The 20,717-nt window shown below is 40.8% G+C and overlaps 2 protein-coding genes and 1 pseudogene across 15 annotated transcripts; all 3 read right to left on the bottom strand.

Annotated features, from left to right (window-relative positions):
- Window positions 1–227: 227 nt before the first annotated feature.
- Window positions 228–9,466, bottom strand: LOC118771490 (E3 ubiquitin/ISG15 ligase TRIM25-like). Its single transcript, XM_036519499.1, has 12 exons — window positions 8,876–9,466; window positions 8,434–8,529; window positions 8,077–8,310; window positions 7,736–7,895; window positions 7,385–7,444; window positions 6,408–6,930; window positions 3,448–4,063; window positions 2,908–3,003; window positions 2,431–2,664; window positions 2,100–2,259; window positions 1,406–1,465; window positions 228–754 (listed from the first exon to the last, which is right to left on the bottom strand). The coding sequence occupies exons 1-12, from the start codon at window positions 9,464–9,466 to the stop codon at window positions 228–230; spliced, it is 3,357 nt and encodes a 1,118-aa protein (XP_036375392.1).
- Window positions 9,467–13,877: 4,411 nt separating this feature from the next.
- Window positions 13,878–17,121, bottom strand: LOC118770851 (tripartite motif-containing protein 16-like). 14 transcript variants are annotated; one of them, XM_036518593.1, is made up of 7 exons: window positions 16,510–17,102; window positions 16,073–16,086; window positions 15,969–16,041; window positions 15,495–15,728; window positions 15,155–15,333; window positions 14,986–15,020; window positions 13,878–14,404 (listed from the first exon to the last, which is right to left on the bottom strand). In XM_036518593.1, the coding sequence occupies exons 1-7, from the start codon at window positions 17,098–17,100 to the stop codon at window positions 13,878–13,880; spliced, it is 1,653 nt and encodes a 550-aa protein (XP_036374486.1). In that variant the 5' UTR covers window positions 17,101–17,102. The 14 variants fall into 14 exon arrangements, with proteins under 14 accessions (XP_036374486.1, XP_036374477.1, XP_036374487.1 ...); XM_036518584.1 differs by lacking the exon at window positions 16,073–16,086 and adding an exon at window positions 15,044–15,119 and having other exon boundaries at window positions 14,986–15,013; window positions 15,969–16,064; XM_036518594.1 differs by lacking the exon at window positions 16,073–16,086 and having other exon boundaries at window positions 14,986–15,042; window positions 15,174–15,333; window positions 15,495–15,623; ... (1 more) ...; window positions 16,510–16,660; window positions 16,799–17,102.
- A 1,086-nt stretch (window positions 17,122–18,207) lies between these two features.
- The window catches only part of LOC118771489, a 6,267-nt pseudogene continuing 3,757 nt past the window's right edge, over window positions 18,208–20,717 (bottom strand).

The raw sequence follows: 20,717 nt of genomic DNA, 5'->3' as shown, positions 1-20,717 counted from the left end.
TTTAAATTTAACATTTCTAGGTTTGTCAACAATGCATTTTTATGTCTATAAAACAGAACAGAATGTGTTTCTGTGTGTACTTATTCTAATAAATTCCATAAAATTCATAGATTTGACCATTATGAATTGACAGTACATAAAAAATAATAAAAAGCAAAGACACACAGATAACTTGTGTTTGATGCGCAGTCTCCTTCTCTCCTGTGTCCTTTTTCAGCTGATATCTCTCATTCAAGAGGACACAGTTTTACAGTAGATTGCGACGCAACAATAAACCCGGGATAGAGGGGCTGAGTGAATGTGGTCTGGACTCTGTGGAGGAGGGTCATTGTGTCAGAGACGCTGTAGAAGGACAGAGTTCCCGCCCTGTGATCCAGGTACACTCCTATTCTGGAGGAGGGGGGGGCGGGGATTACAGTGTAATCATTATCGTGACAGAAAGAGTACTCTGAAGCAGAGCAGCGTAACCTCCAGGACTTTTCATTGAGTCCAAAGCAGCAGTCATGCTCATTTCCTTTCCTGCTGATCTCTTTATATGAGACTGCCATAGAGACCCAAGCCCCACTCCACTCAGCCTCCCAGTAACAGCATCCAGACAGACCCTCTCTGCACAGCACCTGGGGCCAGAAGTCAAATCTCTCTGGATGATCAGGATATGGCTGCTTCACTGCCCCCTGTGTTACCGCTCCGTTCCCCTCAGACAGACAGAGGTATGTATGTGCTGTGTTTGGGTCCAGTGTGAGCTGGCAGGAATCTGATAATGGAAAAATGGAAAATGAGGTAAAATAATTTAAACCCAATAACATATTAAAACATGTTCACACAATACTGTATCCATTACTGTATCATGTGATACAAAGTTTCTACCTCCTAATATTTTATGATTTTTAATTCATTTTATGAATGACTCCTTCCATATGGAATGCATATATTCTATTTTATGATTTTCTTGAACTCACAGAGCTCTGTGTGTGTGATTTATGTATGTTTATGTGTGTTTGCCAGTACGCATATTGACTTCATAATCTATTATTTGTTATTTGCTGTTCTTCTTTCTAATGACAATTTCAAATTTAATACACATTGTTTAATGTCTTTATGACACAGCTGAACTCATTATGCATTGCCTTTTATTAGAATGAGAGGACATAGACACTACACTATCCTAAGCGCATATTCATAATTCAGTTGCTTACCATTCTAACGCTGTGTGTGAGCAAACTGTATTTTTTAAACAGACCGGAACAGAAAATTATGAAAACTGGACTGAGATTATCAGCACTCCGCCCCCCCTAAGACGCGGTGTTTTTGTTTTACCCTGTGGTCCGCGTTTGTGTCCCTACCACCGTTCTGACAGAGATAGCTGTGGAGAGTTTGTTGGGTTCTGCACTGTAAACAGACTCACATTGTAAGAACTCTGCTCTGGTCATGGGCTCTGGAGCCTGTAGAGGATCCACATTTTTCACTGAGGAGGGAGGGGAGAGGAAGACTTTTAGGTCAATTTTAACAATTCAGGTAAACCAAATGAGGGAAGCGTGTCTAAGGAAATCACAAAATAAGTAATAAGTTCACACCTATAGAGGAAGAGATTGAGAGATGGGATGAATCTGAACCTACAATCAGGGGAAAACCAAGGTGGCTCTTTTCAGTAGTGGAGCTACTGTGGAGCACAATACCACTAACGTTACACAATAAATTAGTCCTTCACGACATATTGCAACAGTCACTAAGGCTAAAGATGGGTCAATAACAAATGTCATTTGTATCACTGAGGAAACTGGGATGCAAAAGGGACATTTGGAATAAACATATTCATCTGCATCAGTATGTGAATGAATTTTGTCACTGTAAAAATACTTGATTTACATTAACAATTAACTTTCTCTGATCAGAGGTTAACAACCTTAAGTGAGGAGTGAGCAGCGTGTTACTTGCACAGGTACAGCACTATACTGTTCCAGCCGCTCACAGTAGCACAGGTATATACGGATTTTAGCAGGTACAGTGATACTCCCTTCCTCTACTAATGGGGTACAACCTCTGAAGAATATTTAGTCATGGGTAAACTGGCATAAGTAACGGCATAATGTTTAACCTACCTGCTAAAGAGATTTTGGCCAATTCCTCCTTGCAGATATCCTCCAGTCGCTCTTTCAGTTGAGAAACAAATTTCTTCACAAACCCAAAAAAGACGTTCAGATTGACAGTGTTTCTGGGTAAGTCTCCACATCCAGGAGGGACACAGAGAGACTGACAGCTCTACAGACAGACAGACAGACAGAAGCGTAGTAAGAATTCAGAGACCATGAGCCACAGAAACTCCTAGGAGATGTCAAGAGCTGCCCCATTGGACATTTCTGTGCGAGAAACACCCCTGTACTATAGATTTGCATAGCACAGATTAACTTAGTACTACGACAGTGATGTTACCCGAAGGAAATGGATGTGATCCTGTGTGTGTGAAAGCTGCTCCAGCTCAGCATCTCTCCTCCTCAGCTCAGCAATCTCCAGCTCCAGTTGGGCAATGAGTCCTACAGACAAAGCCACTTTTGCATTCTCCTGGTTTATGATCAGTTCTTTCACCTCAGAGCGCCTTCTCTCAATGGAGCAGATCAGCTCAGTAAAGATCCTCTCGCTGTCCTCCACTGCTGCCTGTGCAGAGTACTGTTAGGAGACACAGAGAGAGGAGGGCTGTACATTTTAACTAGGCCTTTCACTCAGCTCTTACTGGGGCCCCAGACAGCCTGTTTCCCCCACAGTGTGTCTCAGTGCGATTGAGCCCCACAGGGCTGGAAAGTGGCCCAACACTGGGCCCCTTCACTGGCTGACTGGAGGAGAGTCCTGACTGAGCCCTGAAATGGCTTTTCCAGCAGCCAGCTGTTGTCTTCTCCTCTGGTCAGTACCCACCATGAGTAACGGCACAGCCTGTCTCAGATCCTGCAGCTCCTTCTCTCTCTCCTGGACTCTCTGCTGGAATTTCCTCTGTGTCTCCCCCAGCTGCTTCTGTGGACAATCAGACATTTTCCTAATCACTGTACGGAGATCAGTTAAGCACACAGGTTGAATTAAAGGTAAATCACAGAACTGTGTGCCATTCTTGGGGTCAGAAAGTAAGACTATGCCTGCCTTACAGAGAGGACAGCTTATATCACAAACTCCTATTCAGATTTCTACTCTGTGGGCACAGCTGTCACAGAGAGCTGACTCCTGTTTACTTCCTGCTTTTACTGCTTTATCACGATGGCCTTTAGAACTGAAAATCACTTCCTCGTTGAATTTAAAAGAAAAGTAAAAGTAAAATCTTTTTGTTTTATTTTAGGTGGGAAAGTGACAGATCAGATGGATACAGATGTGATATTAAGGTTAGACAATGGTATCGCTTTAATTTTCAGTACTTACAGTAGATGTGTTCTTTTAAAATAACATCTACTGAGTTTCTGCTCTTACCTGTTTCTCAGTCCTTTCTGCTTCAAATGAGACTGTGTCATGGCCTCGGTGTTCATTTATCATACAAAAGCAACAGATGAACTGCTGGTCAGTACGGCAGTAAACTTCCAGCAGTTTGCAATGTTGAGAGCAGATCTTCTCCTGCAAGTTTCCTGTGGCTTCAATCAGTTTGTGAGACTTCCCTCGATTGAGTTCATCATGAAGGATTAGATGAGTTTCGCAGTAAGAGGCCAAGCACTCCAGACAGGACTTGACGGCTTTGCGCTTTCTCCCAGTGCAGACATCACACGCCACGTCTCCAGGTCCAGCGTAACAGTGAGCAGGAGGAGCAGCTTGGAGTCCTGTCATCTTCAGTTTCTCCACCACTTCAGCCAGTATGGTGTTTCTTCTTAAAACAGGCCTTGGGTTGAAGGTCTCTCTGCACTGGGGGCAGCTGTAGACACCAGTTTGATCACCCTGATCCCAGTAGCCCTTAATACAGTCCATACAGTAACTGTGTACGCAGGGAATAGTCACGGGATCCTTCAGTAGATCCAGACAGATTGAACAGCTGAACTGGTCCTGATCCACTGAGATACTAGCTGCTGCCATTTTACTGCACACAGTAACTGACAAACTGTCTGAGAGACAGAGTTTAATTTTGTTTCTCTGGAACTGGGTGTGTGTGTTTGAGAGAGAGGGACTTCCTGGTTCATACCTGCAGGAGGTGTGCTGTATGATGTTAGAGTGACATCAGACTGAGAAGAGGAAACTGTTCAAAGCAGTCATTCAATGTAACTCCTCACTACATTACCAACATTACCAAGTAAAATATGAACATGAACAAATAACCCCAGACAATGCCGCATGCTCATCTTACTTTAACATAAACATGTAAATATAACAAATTATATCTTTATATTATCTGAATTAGACCAGATAAAGTTATTCTCCACCTGCTGCCATTTTACCATACACACAGAGAAAGGCAGAGGGGCCAAGATAAGTTTCATTTCTCTAGAAATGAGTCTGTGTGAGAGAGGAGGAGTGATATTTCTGGTTATACCTGATCCTGCTGGAGGCACAATGCTGAAGGCCAGACTGAGAACAGTAGAATTTTAATATCATATATATAAGTAGTAATTTAATATCAGATTAAACTGCTCTCTGTATCATTAGCATCTTATGTTATGTGATTTTTCTGATATATTCAAGTTTGTTTTTTTTTTTCGTATGTCTATCTCTCGACATAGATACATGTTCCATTAATTTAAAATTAATTGTACACTTTTTTGATACTTAAGTTCAGTAGCTCACTGTGGCAAGAAAATGCAGATAATGACTCTTCTACACTTAGTTATCACTGCGTTACAAACCCTCCACACCACTGGCTAATTTTAAAAGAAAAAGTTATATTGTCTGCCAGACTTGAGATGAATGGCAGAATTCAAACTACGATAGAATTTTGCCATTAACCTTAAGTATCAAGTATAAATACAACAGCTCTTTTTGGGTGTGTTTATGTGGTATTGTAGAAGTATGTTTGTAAAATGTGTGATTCCTCAAATTAAATTAATCCAGACTCTCATGTATTCATTTATTTGACAGACACTCATATCTTGAATCACTTACAGAGTCAGATATTAGAAGAGATAATGGCCATATGAAACAGGAGTGGAACATTTAGAAAAGTACATTCAAGGGCTACAACATAAAAAGACAACACAGAGATAGTGTATAAAATTTAAAAACAACCACATTCAACCCACAATAAAATAACCCACTTAACACCAACAACACAACTCACACAGGAATAACCTACTCCATTACTGATATTCCAGAGAAGCTTTCAATGACAATCACAAAAACAAGCAGAAGATGTAAAATGTGAAAGAAATGTACTGAAAAACAAAACAAAATAAATGAGAAACCAGCCTTGATCCCAGCCTCAGCAAAGCCAGCTCAAAATGTGTCACATCTCTTCAGCCACACACCTGTATTTCATATACCTGATTAGACAGGTGAGGCTCAGTGAGCATTTGCTGGTTACTAGACACATTACTGTAACCATTACAATTAAAGAGGCAATTAACAATGAAACAATTAACCTGTATGGATATATTGATTCAATCGAGATCACTTATTGATAGCTGAAAAGGAAACAAGGAACCTTACACATTTTAATAAGTAAACAATTTAACCACACAATCAACAGTTTTGGGTAGACAGGTGAAGGCTGTCCTTCACAGTTACTCTTATTATAGATGGAGCCCAGGGCTAAGCTATTCCATTACTGTTACTTTTGGCTAAATATTAGCACACATGCAAGCCTCCTTGTATTCTCACAAAGTTAGAAAACAAAAATGCACATACCATATGCTCGGAGAACACCAACACATGGACAGGGCTGATATCACACTAGACATGTGAAAACGATTAGCATTCAGTGTTACTGGGAAAGATTCATTTGGAAACTTTGATGGGATGTGTTCTAATGTTCCATATGTCTAATCGTTTGAAGTGATATTTCACAAAATAATGCCACAGTTATTTGAGTAATTTATCATCTTATTCATGTACTTAGACATAGAAGGGCAGGACAGGGTAGTGTTGGGTAGGGACTCATAATAAACAAAGTATTGTTTTTCGTTTTTCAGAAAAATATTATTTTCTTGTTTTCAGTTGTCAGATTCATGATTGAAAATGTCTAGTGGAGCAAATTGCTGGTTCTCTATGTAGGCGATTCCACCAGTGTTATCAAATATGAATATGATTAAGAAAATGAACACATTAAACATGCACCCTCTTCATTTAACTCGTTTAACATTTAACTTCATTTAACTGGGACTTAAGAGATGCTTCTATTGACTGTGAAACCTTTATCATAACAAAATTTATACAAGGATGTTATGTTTCAAAACACAGATGGTGAGCTTAGCGGGTCTCTCTCATTCTGGATTCAGATGGTCTCTCTCTCTCGCCACAGAGGACACAGTTTTACAGCTGACCCAACGCCAAACCCAAACCCAGGATAGAGGGGCTGAGTGAATGTGGCCTGGACTCTGTACAGGAGGGTCATTGTGTCAGAGACGCTGTAGAAGCACAGAGTTCCTGCCCTGTGATCCAGGTACACTCCTATTTTGGAGGAGGGGGGGACGGGTATATAAGTTTGCTTTGTCTTGTAGTAGGAAGAGTAACAGGAAGCAGAGCGGTAAAAACTCCAGGACTTTTCATTGCATCCGAAAAAGCAGTTGTCTCTCTTTCCTCTCCTGCTGATCTCTTTATATGAGACTGCTATCGCCACCCCTTCCCCACTCCACTCAGCCTCCCAGTAGCAGCGGCCAGACAGACCCTCTCTGCACAGCACCTGGGCAACAGCAGTGAATCTCTCTGGGTGGTCAGGGTACGGCTGTTTCTCTCTCACACGTGTCGCTTCTCTGTTCTCCTCAGACAGAAGCAGCTCTCTAAACGCCGTGTCTGGGTCCAGTGTGAGCTGGCAGGAATCTGATGGGGGAGAAGCAGAAAATGAGGAAATCAATCAATAATTTAAACCCAGTTTAAATATGTGCCGTATTAATGTATTTTCCATTTTAAAAGGATTTTTTTTCCCTACTCACACTTACACACTTAAACCTATGAAGTAAATAAACTTGTGTGTTTATTTACTTCATAAACTATTAGTCTTCTATACAGTTTTTCCTGTGTCAAATTCAATTACAAATTTAATATATATTGTCAGATGTGTTTATGGCTCTAATTCATTATGTGTTGCTTTTTACTGGTATGAGGGGGACACCAGACACTACACAATCATAAGTGTGTATTACTAATTCAATACCTTACCATGGTAATATGCGAGTCAGCTGTTGGAAAAAATATACATAATTCATGACAGAAATGTAACTAAACTGGATGGAGAGAGTTTTTTGTCTCAGACCTTCACTGTAAACAGACTCACATTGTAAAAACTCTGCTCTGGTCTTTGGCCCTGGAGTTGGTAGAAGATTCACATCTTTCACTGTGGAGGGAGGGAGGGAGGGAAGGAGGGAAAGATGGAGAGACAGAGAAGGAGAGTGAAAGAGAGATGAAAGAGGGAGAGGATTATTTATGTAGTAGCGGAGGTGGACTGTGAGAATTAAACAAATATGATGCCCGGATATGGTGCTATAGTATTCCAGCCACTGACAGCAGGTCAGGTACATATGGCTTTAACAGCAATGCCCCCTTCATCTACTGATTGGGTAGAACATCTGGAGAATATTTGGTAAGGGGTAAACTAGTATACATGCTGGCATAAAGTTTCATTTACCTTTTAAAAAGATCTTGGCCAGTTGCTCCTTGTAGATATCCTCCAGTTGCCCCTTCAGTTCAGAGACAGATTTCTTCACAAACCCAAAGGAGACGTTTGGATACATAGTTATGCTGGGTAAGCCTCCACATCCAGGAGGGATACAGAGAGGCTGACAGCTCTACAGACAGACAGACAGACAGACAGAAGCATAGTACGAATTCAGATACCGTGAGACAGACAGAAAGAGTAAGTACCCAGTGAGCCGTACACAATGGGAGACATCAGACATCATCAGGTGCCGCTCCATTGGACAGCTATGTGTGAGACACACCTCATTCTGGCAGTAGCAGTGATGTTACCTGGAGGAAATTGATGTGATCCTCTGTGTGTGAAAGCTGCTCCATCTCAGCATCTCTCCTCTTCAGCTTAGCAATCTCTGTTTCCAGTTGGTCAATGACTCCTACAGACCAAGTGACTGTTGCCTCCTCCTGATCTCTGATCAGCTCTTTCATCTCAGAGTGCTTTCTCTCAATAGAGAAGATGAACTCAGTAACAATTGTCTCACTGTCCTCCACTGCTGCCTGTGCAGAGCGCTGTTAGGAGACACAGAGAAAGGAGGGCTGTACATTTTAACTGGTCCTTTCTAGGCCCTGACTGAGCCCTGAAATGGCTCTTCCAGCAGCCAGCTGTTGTCTTCTCCTCTGGTCAGTACCCACCGTGAGTGACTCCACAGCCTGTCTCAGATCCTGCAGCTCCTTCTCTCTCTCCTGGATTCTCTGCTGGAATTTCCTCTGTGTCTCCGCCAGCTGATTCTGTGGACAAAGAAATAGTTCTTTTCTTTTATTTCACTGTTTGAAAATATTTTAAAGGCATAGTCATAAATACAAGGAAAAGAGAAGACAAAGGCATTGTAACTGTTAATCACTAAACGAGGCCACATTGCACATCAGTTTCATCTCTGCCCTTCAGGAAGAACATTTTCTGCTGAAGGAATCAGCTGTCAGTTTTTTGATTTTTTTTGTTGGGAAACTGAAAAAAATGTATTTGTTTTGCTTACTTCAACAGATGGAATAGCTTTCATTTTCTCACATGCTTAGTTTTATGAAACAAAATCTGTGAAATCACACAAATGGCTCCAACAAGATTTCCTGGTGTTACCTGTTTCTCAATCCTTTCCTCTTCAGCTGAGACTGTATCATGACCTTTGTGTTCATCCAGCACACACAGACAGCAGATACACAGCTGATCAGAACGGCAGTAAACCTCCAGCAGTCTGTTGTGATTGGGGCACATGTTCTCCTGTAGTTTTTCTGTGGCGTTTACCAGTTTGTGCATCTTAAACGCAGTAGATTCATAATGAGGCTGGAGGTGAGTTTCACAGTAAGACACCATGCACATCAGACAGGACTTGACAGCTTTGAGCTTTCTCCCAGTGCAGACATCACACGCCACGTCTCCAGGTCCAGCGTAACAGTGAGCAGGAGGAGCAGCTTGGAGTCCTGTCTTCTTCAGCTTCTCCACCACTTCAGCCAGCATGGTGTTTCTGCCCAGAACAGGCCTTGGGGCAAAGGTCTGCCTGCACTGGGGACAGCTGTAGACACCAGTATGATCATCCTGATCCCAGCAGCCCTTAATACAGTCCATACAGTAACTGTGTCCGCAGGGAATAGCCACCGGATCCTTCAGCAGATCCAGGCATATAGGACAGTTGAACTGTTTCTGATCCAGTACATCTCCAGCTTCTGCCATTTAACTGCACACACATTTAGAGAGGGAAGCAATGAGACAGCAATTAGTTTATTTTCATTTCTCAGGAAGTTAACCTGTGTGAGAGAAATGGAGTGATTTTCTGGTTCCACCAGTAGCTGCAGGAAGTTGAGTTTGGACACTTGCCTGGCTAAGAAGAGTAGCCTGTTTTAAAAGCAGTCTTTCAGTATCAGTATTTAACTCCTCACTGACAGCATTACTAAATTATGCTACAACAGATGGTTTTGTATAGCATGAGTTGCATAGAGTAGGTTACAGTTTTACCCATTTACACAGCTGGATATTTACTGGGGCAATTGTGGGTTAAGTACCTTGCCCAAGGGTACAACAGCAGTGCCCTAACTGGACTCAAACCTACAACCTTTCAGTTACAAGCCCAGCTCCTCACCACTACGCCACGCTGCTGTCCACATATACTTTGTACTGTTGTACTAACATCTGTTTTCAAAAAGAGAGACTGCACCGGGTTATCTGATTTTTATGGCAAACAATTGTTTGACATCTAACTTCATTCAGATACAGATTCTTTCATACTTCCAAACCCTTCACTTCCAGGGCCAGATTTGACCGGATTAAAATGTAAAACGTCACATTTTATGATAGCATACAATGCTTTTCACACCATCCCTCATCCTACCACACACATTTCTCCTTGCAACACCACTGGCCAGCTTGCTTTGATTTCCTGATTTCAGTTAGTACAAAATTCTACTGCAAGACCCAGCCACAACAAGAAAGATGGAACTTATGTCCCCGAATTTCAGCCTCTTTACTCTGGCCACCAGTTACTTTAAAATTTGATTTTAATATTGTGTTCAATACTTTCATGGCTTTGAACTGTCCAACCCTCTGATTATGTTGTTTAATTCCTAAACCCTGTGAATCTCAATGCATTCTTATGTCATTAGATTTACATTTTCTCTCTGTGTTAAAAACTCTCCTGAAGACAGAGGGTGACCCTGTTATCGCTGTTCCTGCCCCTAAGCTCTTTGCCATAGACCATCAGGGCTACACAGACAATTTCTACTTTACAACACATTTAAAAAATCTCTCTCTCTCTCTCTCTCTCTCTCTCTTTCTCTCTCTCTCTCTCTCTCCCCCCCTCCCTCTCTCTCTCTCTCTCTCTCTCTTCCTTTCTCTCTCATTTGTAATTAATTTCCTCTCATTAATCTGCTTTCTCTTTCATACCTGCTTTTTAACTTTTATTATCTTTTGTTTGAAAGCACTTTTCATACTTTTTATGAGTTCATGAAATATTGAAAGGGTAATGAAATGAAGTGTATATCATTATTATAATTATTATTATTATTATTATTATTATTATTATTATTATTGCAGTAGAAACAGTATTTCTGCTGCTCTGCATTGTGACTGCATTCTCTCACTTAAAATCTATCAGCAATCATCAACCCGCCCATATACTCACCCTGAAGTTAGTTTAGCTGAGATTCTGTAATAGATACAACAATAGATGCAACAATCTTGGCTGCCAAAAAGCAACTGTCAAAGTGAAACTTTGGTTACTCTGAAATCATCCACTGAATCTGAAAGTAGTTCCACAATGATTGGAGCTTTTATCTGTTTCAGAAGAGGCCAAGGATAACAGGGCTGAGAATTTGGACCAATCCTCATAGCTTCAGGCCATAACCAAATGCCTAAAGACAAACCCTCTCAGATTATATCAGATCAGTCATGTTCTCTATGATCACAGCAGTGACAAACTCTAACAATAACAAACTCTGCTCTAACCAGTCACAGAATTGCAACACTGATGAATTACAATTGCCATAGACTCATATGGCGGTCAGATTAACAACTCAAACCTCTCCAGAATCCCCCAATAACCTCTCCAGAACCTTCCCACTCAGGATCCTTCACGGTCAGACCACCAAAAAATAGGTAAATGATGATAAAAGTCAATAAAATAAAAAATAATAATAAAAAATAAAAAACTCAAGTTTTATTTTGTTCCACAATCTATCTATCTATCTATCTATCTATCTATCTAATTATTTAAAATAAATTATTATATTATTTATTATTTAAAAATCCAGGAGCAGGTCCAAACACTCTGGGTAATGCCAAGCTGCTAAAGCCCTCCTTTTCATCTTATTGCCACCAGACTTCTAGCACTTTTATTTTTTTTTTTACTTTTGGTAGAAATATGGATAAAAAAATAAACAGAAAATAGCACTTAATGTGAAGATTCAAAGAACAAATTGTTACATAACTGCTTATCATCATTCAAAGTCTATTAGCTGGCTAAGGTTGCTATGTCACAGTGAAGGAAAGAAAGAAAGGGTATTATACATTGAGCTAACCTTCATCAAGTGCATTAGTCTACATGGTATATATTCAAACTCAGCAGGATTCAGTGATTATCTTTGAGTGAGTGATGTTCCCTTAAGCCGAAGTTCAGCTGCAAAATGTCTTGATCACATCACAATTCAGTCATCCATCTAGTGACTTGGTTGATGGGCCCAGACAGCCAGTTCACCACAGTGTGGCTCAGTGGGATTCAGCCCCACAGGACTGGATACTGGCCCAACACTGGGTTCCCCACTGGCTGGCTAGAAGAGACCCCTGACTTAGCTCTGATATGGCTCTTCCAGCAGCCAGCTGTTGTCTTCTCCTCTGGTAAGTCCCCACCATAAGTTCACTTTCATTTCTCCAGAAATGCATCTGTGTGAGAGAAATGGGGTGATTTTCTGTTTCTACCTGTACCTGCAGCAGGTATGAGTTTGGGCAGGTGCCAGGCAAGGAGGAACAGGCTACTTCGAAAAGTCACCTGAGGTTAGCTGTGGCACGCGATTCTGAAATGGATACACACTGCAACAGTTGCAGGTGTTACGTCACAAACTGTCAAAGCAAAACTTTGCTTTCTCTCCTGTGATGTCATACATTCCATCCAATTGTAGAGAAGGGAAGGACAGATTTTACAGTGATTGGAGGGTTTTTTTTTTTCTTCTTTGAGATGTCATACATACTGTATCTGGGCTGTGGACTTGGACCAATCCTCACAGCTACAGACTGTAACCCCGTCCCGTATGTGCTGTTGGCTGAACTCTCTATGAAGTGGACATCTTCAAAAGCAATCTCCTTCTCTTCCATCTGCTGTGCCGTGGAATCACTACGCCCGCCTTCAATTATCATGTGTCAGAATGAAGGTGTAGAGGAAGGAAATACCTGATATATAAGCTGGTTTCCTTCCAGTGAATGGTACGGGGAACAGATTCTTTGCATATTAAGTTGAACACACAGTCTATATCACTTAGTATCAGCTGTTTATTATTATCAGATCTGCTGAAAAGATTAGCCCAGCCCGGGCCTTCGCAATACAGAGTTTATGCATTGTAATGCAGTGTTCACGCAGACACCATTTCTTTCTCTGCCCAAAAGGACATGTAAACTTAGACAAAATACACCAAGCAGCTACAGCAGAAACACAACAATGCCTGTTGTGACATCACTGTTTTGTGACATCACTGTTTTGGCAGAATGCCAGCCATGTTTTACAGTTCTGGGGGTGTAGTTGTATTGATATAAGGAAATATTCATATAAAATATAAATATAATGATTGGCCCCACGTTCAAATTACTCTTTCTGATTTATTTATTTATGCATTTATTTATATATCTGCCTGATTGACACCCAAGTCTGACATCACTTACAGTGCGAGATATTTGAAAATATCAACAGTAATGGCAAAAATTTGAAACAGTGAGAACAGTACAGTCTGGCATACTGTACATCTACAATGTGACGAGGAGCAGGGCGAACTCAAATGCAGAGATTACTCAAGACACAGGAAACCAGGTTCAAATATTAAGTTACCTTTACTGAAGGCTCATGAAATACAAACTAATACTAACTAGCTGGGCACAAACAAGTCGTACCACAGTTTAGCTAGGTGGTACTCACTACAAAATACATTCATCTCTTTTTGTAAAAATGTATAATAATAAAGGAATTTGGTCATTTTATTCTGCTTTCAGTTCATATTTTTATAACCTTTTTATTATTTCACCTTGTTTTGTAGTTTTTATTTCCATTGGGATTGTCCACAATGCAACATCGTTCATTTGTTCAGTTTTCATTTCTATGAAGTATTGTTGCACCAACTTTTCTTGCAAATATTTTTGCACACATTTTTGTTTTTATTTGCATGTATCTCTGTCTCTGCATGTGCCAATGTACTTATTCTGTTAAAATCCATGACATACATGGTGTGATATGATCAGTATGTACTTGGTGTGTTGACACGACTTTAAAAAAGGACAGAAAAATAAGAAAGAAACACAGATAACTTATGTTTGACATAAAATATAGGCTATATTGTTCACTTTCCTTATATCTTTTCCTCTTTCAGTCTGAATTCAGCTGAACTCACTCTCACTCCAAAGGACACAGTTTTACAGTAGATTGAATCCAGCCCATAAACCCAGGATAGAGGGGCTGAGTGAATGTGGTCTGGACTCTGTGGAGGAGGGTCATTGTGTCAGAGACGCTGTAGAAGGACAGAGTTCCTGCCCTGTGATCCAGGTACACTCCTATTCTGGAGGAGGTAGGAGCAGGGATTACAGTTTTCTTATTATTGTGCCAGAAAGAGCACTCTGAAACAGAGCAGCGTAACATCCAGGACTTTTCATTGCATCCAAAGCAGCAGTCATCACTCCTTCCTTTCCTGCTGATCTCTTTATATGAGACTGCTACATAAACCCAATCCCCACTCCACTCAGCCTCCCAGTAGCAGCGTCCAGACAGACCCTCTCTGCACAGCACTTCAGGAATGCAGGCAAATCTCTCTGGATGACCAGGATATGGCTGTTCCACAGTCCCCCATGTCACTGCTCTGTTCCCCTCGGACAGACGGAGGGATGTATTTGCTGTGTTTGGGTCCAGTGTGAGCTGGCAGGAATCTGATGGAGGAGAAGCACAACATGAGGAAATCGGTGAAGAATTTTTTGAAATGAACAAGACATAAACATATATTCACACAATAATTACATTATTTTAATATATGCATTTTAATATATTTAATACAGTGTATAGTTTTTACCTCCAAATATTTCAAATTCAGAAATTTATATTGTTGTATTTTATACTTTAAAACAGTTTATTCTATGCTTTATAAAATGTCATTATTATTTTCAGTGGCTCATATCAGTGGGTATGTGTGTGTGTTTTGTGTGAGTGTGTGTCTATTTATATGGTATGCATATTCAGTTCATGAGGTATTCTTTGTTATTTACTGTTCGTAATGTAACTAATCTGAAATGTGAACACAAAGGTTGCATGTGTATGTGATCAATGTGCTGTTTAACAGAATGGGACACCAGAAGCTACACTACTGCTTATTTGTAATTCAACTGCTTTAAAATTCCGATATATCAGTAACATTTCCCCTTTTTGAAAAAAAAAAAACATGCCTAATGTTGACAACAATTTATTTAAGATTGAAAATGTGAGACTTTGAGTTTTTCACTTTAAACAGACTCACACTGCAAGAACTCTGCTCTGCTTCTGGGCTCTTTACTTAGAAGATTCACATCTTTCACTTTAGAGGGAGAGAGGGAGGGAAGGAAATGAAGAGAAGAGGGAGAATTTATTTTTTTGGACATGTCTTTATATTTTCTATTTGACAATAGTTTTAATCAGTAGAGAGGAACGGTGCCATGTTTGAAATACCTAATAGAGATTTATGGACCAATTCCTCCTTGCAGATATCCTCCAGTCGCTCTTTCAGTTCAGAGACAGATTTCGTCACAAACCCAAAAGAGACGTGTGGATCGACAGTGATGCTGGGTAAGTCTCCACATTCAGGAGAGGAAGAGAGAGACTGACAGCTCTACAAACAGACAGACAGACAAACAGAGAGAATAAATACCTAATCAGACACAATGATCTGCACAAACTCCTGGGAGAAGTCAGGAGCATCTCCATTGGACAGCTCTGTGTGAGACACACCCCCTTCTGTACTGCAGATTGTCAGAGAGACAGTGATGTTACCTGGAGGAAATGGATGTGATCCTCTGTGTGTGAAAGCTGCTCCAGCTCAGCATCTCTCCTCCTCAGCTCAGCAATCTCCTGCTCCAGTCGCTCCATGACTCCTTCAGCCTGACTTACTGTAGCCTTCTCCTGATCTCTGATCAGCTGTGTCATCTCAGAGCACCTTCTCTCAATGGAGCGGATCAGCTCAGTAAAGATCCTCTCACTGTCCTCCACTGCTGCCTGTGCAGAGCACTGTTAGGAGACACAGAGAGAGGAGGGCTGTACATTTTAACTAGGCCTTTCACTCAGCTCTTAGTGGGACCCCAGACAGCCTGTCCCCCATAGTGTGTCTCAGTGCGATTTAGCCCCACAGGGCTGGAAAGTGGCTCAACACTGGGCTCCTCACTGGATGACTGGAGGAGAGCCCTGACTGAGCCCTGAAATGGCTCTTCCAGCAGCCAGCTGTTGTCTTCTCCTCTGGTCAGTACCCACCGTGAGCGACTCCACAGCCTGTCTCAGATCCTGCAGCTCCTTCTCTCTCTCCTGGATTCTCTGCTGGAATTTCCTCTGTGTCTCCCCCAGCTGCTTCTGTGAACAAATACATATTTCTCTTCTTGCACTCACTGTATTGAGACCAGTTAAGCACACAAACTGCATTAAAGGTAAATCACTAAAATGTGTCAGAAAGGAAGACTCTACGGGCCTTGCAGAGAGCACAGCTTATAATAGGTACTCAAGTCACTCTAATTTGCATTCAGGTTTCTATTCTGTGAACAGAGCTGTCACAGAGAGCTGGCTCCTGTTTACTTCCTGCTCTTTCTGTTTTATCACAGCGGCCTTTAGATCTGAAAATCACTTCCTTGTTCACTTTAAAGGGAAATAAGAAATGTATTTTTTGTTTCGTGTTGGGTGGTAAAATCACAGCTCACAGTGAATGCGACATGTGATATTTTTGATTTTAGACAATGGTATAGGTTTAATTTTCAAAGCATTTGCATCTTTAAAATAAAATCTATAGAGTTGCACCTTTTACCTGTTTCTCAGTCCTTTCTGCTGCAGCTGAGACTGTATCATGGCCTCTGTGTTCATCCATCGTACACAGATAACAGATACACTGCTGATCAGTGCGACAGTAAACCTCCAGCAGTTTGTCGTGGTTAAAGCAAAGCGTCTCCTCTAGTTTTCTTGTGGTTTTTACCAATTTGTGCTTTTTAAATGCAGGCAATTCACAATGCGGCTGGAGGTGAGATTCACAGTAAGACACCAGGCACATCAGACAGGATTTCACTGCTTTGAGCTTTCTCCCAGTGCAGACATCACACGCCACGTCTCCAGGTCCAGCGTAACAGTGAGCAGGAGGAGCAGCTTGGAGTCCTGTCTTCTTCAGCTTCTCCACCACTTCAGCCAGCATGGTGTTTCTTCTTAAGACAGGCCTTGGGGTGAAGGTCTCTCTGCACTGGGGACAGGTGCAGACAACAGTATGATCATCCTGATCCCAGTAGCCCTTAATACAGTCCATACAGTAACTGTGTCCGCAGGGAATAGCCACCGGATCCTTCAGTAGATCCAGACAGATTGAACAGCTGAACTGGTCCTGCTCCACTGAGATACTAGCTGCTGCCATTTTGCTGCACACAGTAACTGACAAACTGTCTGAGAGACAGAGTTTAGTTTCATTTCTCTGGAACTGGGTGTGTGTGTTTGAGAGAGAGGGACTTCCTGGTTCATACCTGCAGGAGGTGTGCTGTATGGTGTTAGAGTGATATCAGACTGAGAAGAGGAAACTGTTCAAAGCAGTCATTCAATGCAACTCCTCACTACATTACCAACATTACCAAGTAAAATAGGTACATGAACAAATAACCCCAGACAATGCCGCCTGCTCATCTTACTTTAACATAAACATGTAAATATAACAAATTATATCTTTATATTATCTGAATTAGACCAGATAAAGTTATTCTCCACCTGCTGCCATTTTACCATACAAACAGAGAAAGGCAGAGGGGCCAAGATAAGTTTCATTTCTCTAGAAATGAGTCTGTGTGAGAGAGAAGGAGTGATATTTCTGGTTATACCTGATACTGCTGGAGGCACAATGCTGAAGGCCAGACTGAGAACAGTAGAATTTTAATATCATATATATAAGTAGTAATTTAATATCAGATTAAACTGCTCTCTGTATCATTAGCATCTTATTTCAAGAAGAGAGGCTATAGTAAGTTATGTGATTTTTCTGATATATTCAAGTTTTTTTTTTTTTTCGTATGTCTATCTCTCGACATAGATACATGTTCCATTAATTTAAAATTAATTGTACACTTTTTTGATACTTAAGTTCAGTAGCTCACTGTGGCAAGAAAATGCAGATAATGACTCTTCTACACTTAGTTATCACTGCGTTACAAACCCTCCACACCACTGGCTAATTTTAAAAGAAAAAGTTATATTGTCTGCCAGACTTGAGATGAATGGCAGAATTCAAACTACGATAGAATTTTGCCATTAACCTTAAGTATCAAGTATAAATACAACAGCTCTTTTTGGGTGTGTTTATGTGGTATTGTAGAAGTATGTTTGTAAAATGTGTGATTCCTCAAATTAAATTAATCCAGACTCTCATGTATTCATTTATTTGACAGACACTCATATCTTGAATCACTTACAGAGTCAGATATTAGAAGAGATAATGGCCATATGAAACAGGAGTGGAACATTTAGAAAAGTACATTCAAGGGCTACAACATAAAAAGACAACACAGAGATAGTGTATAAAATTTAAAAACAACCACATTCAACCCACAATATAATAACCCACTTAACACCAACAACACAACTCACACAGGAATAACCTACTCCATTACTGATATTCCAGAGAAGCTTTCGATGACAATCACAAAAACAAGCAGAAGATGTAAAATGTGAAAGAAATGTACTGAAAAACAAAACAAAATAAATGAGAAACCAGCCTTGATCCCAGCCTCAGCAAAGCCAGCTCAAAATGTGTCACATCTCTTCAGCCACACACCTGTATTTCATATACCTGATTAGACAGGTGAGGCTCAGTGAGCATTTGCTGGTTACTAGACACATTACTGTAACCATTACAATTAAAGAGGCAATTAACAATGAAACAATTAACCTGTATGGATATATTGATTCAATCGAGATCACTTATTGATAGCTGAAAAGGAAACAAGGAACCTTACACATTTTAATAAGTAAACAATTTAACCACACAATCAACAGTTTTGGGTAGACAGGTGAAGGCTGTCCTTCACAGTTACTCTTATTATAGATGGAGCCCAGGGCTAAGCTATTCCATTACTGTTACTTTTGGCTAAATATTAGCACACATGCAAGCCTCCTTGTATTCTCACAAAGTTAGAAAACAAAAATGCACATACCATATGCTCGGAGAACACCAACACATGGACAGGGCTGATATCACACTAGACATGTGAAAACGATTAACATTCAGTGTTACTGGAAAAAATTCATTTGGAGACTTGGATGGGATGCGTTTAGCATGTTCCGTATGTTTAATGGTTTGAAGTGATATTCCAAAAAATAATGCCACAGTTATTTGAGTAATTTATCATCTTATTCATGTACTTAGACATAGAAGGGCAGGACAGGGTAGTATTGGGTAGGGGCTCATAATAAACAAAGTATTGTTTTTTCGTTTTTCAGAAAAATATTATTTTCTTGTTTTCAGTTGTCAGATTCATGACTGAAAATGGCTGGTGGAGCGCATTGCTGGTTCTCTATGGAAGTGTTTCCACCAGTGATATCACATATGAATATGATTAAATAATTAAACACATATCAAACATGCGCCTTCTTCACTTAACTCTTTTAACATTTAACTTCAATTGGGTCTTAAGCGATGCCTCTATTAACTCTGAAACCCTTATCGTAACAAAATTCATACAAAGATGTTATATTTCCAATCACAGATGGTAAGCTTAGCGAGTCTCTCTCATTCTGAATTCAGATGGTCTCTCTCTCTCGCCACAGAGGACACAGTTTTACAGCTGACCCAACGCCAAGCCCAAACCCAGGATAGAGGGGCTGAGTGAATGTGGTCTGGACTCTGTGGAGGAGGGTCATTGTGTCAGAGATTCTGTAGAAGGACAGAGTTCCTGCCCTGTGATCCAGGTACACTCCTATTCTGGGGGAGGAGGGGACGGGAATATAAGTTTGCTTTGTCTTGTAGTAGGAAGAGTAACAGGAAGCAGAGCGGTATAAAAACTCCAGGACTTTTCATTGCATCCAAAAAAGCAGTTGTCTCTCTTTCCTTTCCTGCTGATCTCTTTATATGAGACTGCTATCGCCACCCCTTCCCCACTCCACTCAGCCTCCCAGTAGCAGCGGCCAGACAGACCCTCTCTGCACAGCACCTGGGCAACAGCAGTGAATCTCTCTGGGTGGTCAGGGTACGGCTGTTTCTCTCTCACACGTGTCGCTTCTCTGTTCTCCTCAGACAGAAGCAGCTCTCTAAACGCCGTGTCTGGGTCCAGTGTGAGCTGGCAGGAATCTGATGGGGGAGAAGCAGAAAATGAGGAAATCAATCAATAATTTAAACCCAGTTTAAATATGTGCCGTATTAATGTATTTTCCATTTTAAAAGGATTTTTTTTCCCTACTCACACTTACACACTTAAACCTATGAAGTAAATAAACTTGTGTGTTTATTTACTTCATAAACTATTAGTCTTCTATGCAGTTTTTCCTGTGTCAAATTCAATTACAAATTTAATATATATTGTCAGATGTGTTTATGGCTCTAATTCATTATGTGTTGCTTTTTACTGGAATGAGGGGGACACCAGACACTACACAATCATAAGTGTGTATTACTAATTCAATACGTTACCATGGTAATATGTGAGTCAGCTGTTGGAAAAATATACATAATTCATGACAGAAATGTAACTAAACTGGATTGAGAGAGTTTTTTAAAAGTCTCAGACCTTCACTGTAAACAGACTCACATTGTAAAAACTCTGCTCTGGTCTTTGGCCCTGGAGTTGGTAGAAGATTCACATCTTTCACTGTGGAGGGAGAGAGGCAGGGAAGGAGAGTGAAAGAGAGATGAAAGAGGGAGAGGATTATTTATGTAGTAGCGGAGGTGGACTGTGAGAATTAAACAAATATGATGCCCGGATATGGTGCTATAGTATTCCAGCCACTGACAGCAGGTCAGGTACATATGGCTTTAACAGCAATGCCCCCTTC

Source organism: Megalops cyprinoides, chromosome 24 (assembly GCF_013368585.1).
Source record: "Megalops cyprinoides isolate fMegCyp1 chromosome 24, fMegCyp1.pri, whole genome shotgun sequence".
Taxonomy (NCBI): domain Eukaryota; kingdom Metazoa; phylum Chordata; class Actinopteri; order Elopiformes; family Megalopidae; genus Megalops; species Megalops cyprinoides.
The sequence above is the reverse complement of the archived record's forward strand: the minus strand, read 5'-3'. Positions and strand labels throughout refer to the sequence as shown.

What these genes read in the sequence shown, in the direction of transcription:
- LOC118771490 (XM_036519499.1), bottom strand. Translation starts at nt 9,466, where the DNA reads ATGGCAGAAGCTGGAGATGTACTGGATCAGAAACAGTTCAACTGTCCT. An exon ending in AGGCTGTGGAGTCACTCACG is followed by an intron (nt 8,311 to 8,433) that starts GTGGGTACTGAC and finishes GTCTCCTAACAG; the next exon opens with CGCTCTGCACAGGCAGCAGT. An exon ending in GTAAAACTGTGTCCTCTGTG is followed by an intron (nt 4,064 to 6,407) that starts GCGAGAGAGAGA and finishes TCTCTCAGACAG; the next exon opens with TTTGTCAGTTACTGTGTGCA.
- LOC118770851 (XM_036518596.1), bottom strand. Translation starts at nt 17,100, where the DNA reads ATGGCAGCAGCTAGTATCTCAGTGGAGCAGGACCAGTTCAGCTGTTCA. An exon ending in GGTCCATAAATCTCTATTAG is followed by an intron (nt 15,109 to 15,173) that starts GTATTTCAAACA and finishes GAAAATATAAAG; the next exon opens with ACATGTCCAAAAAAATAAAT. An exon ending in CAGAGCAGAGTTCTTGCAGT is followed by an intron (nt 14,405 to 14,985) that starts GTGAGTCTGTTT and finishes CTCCTCCATCAG; the next exon opens with ATTCCTGCCAGCTCACACTG.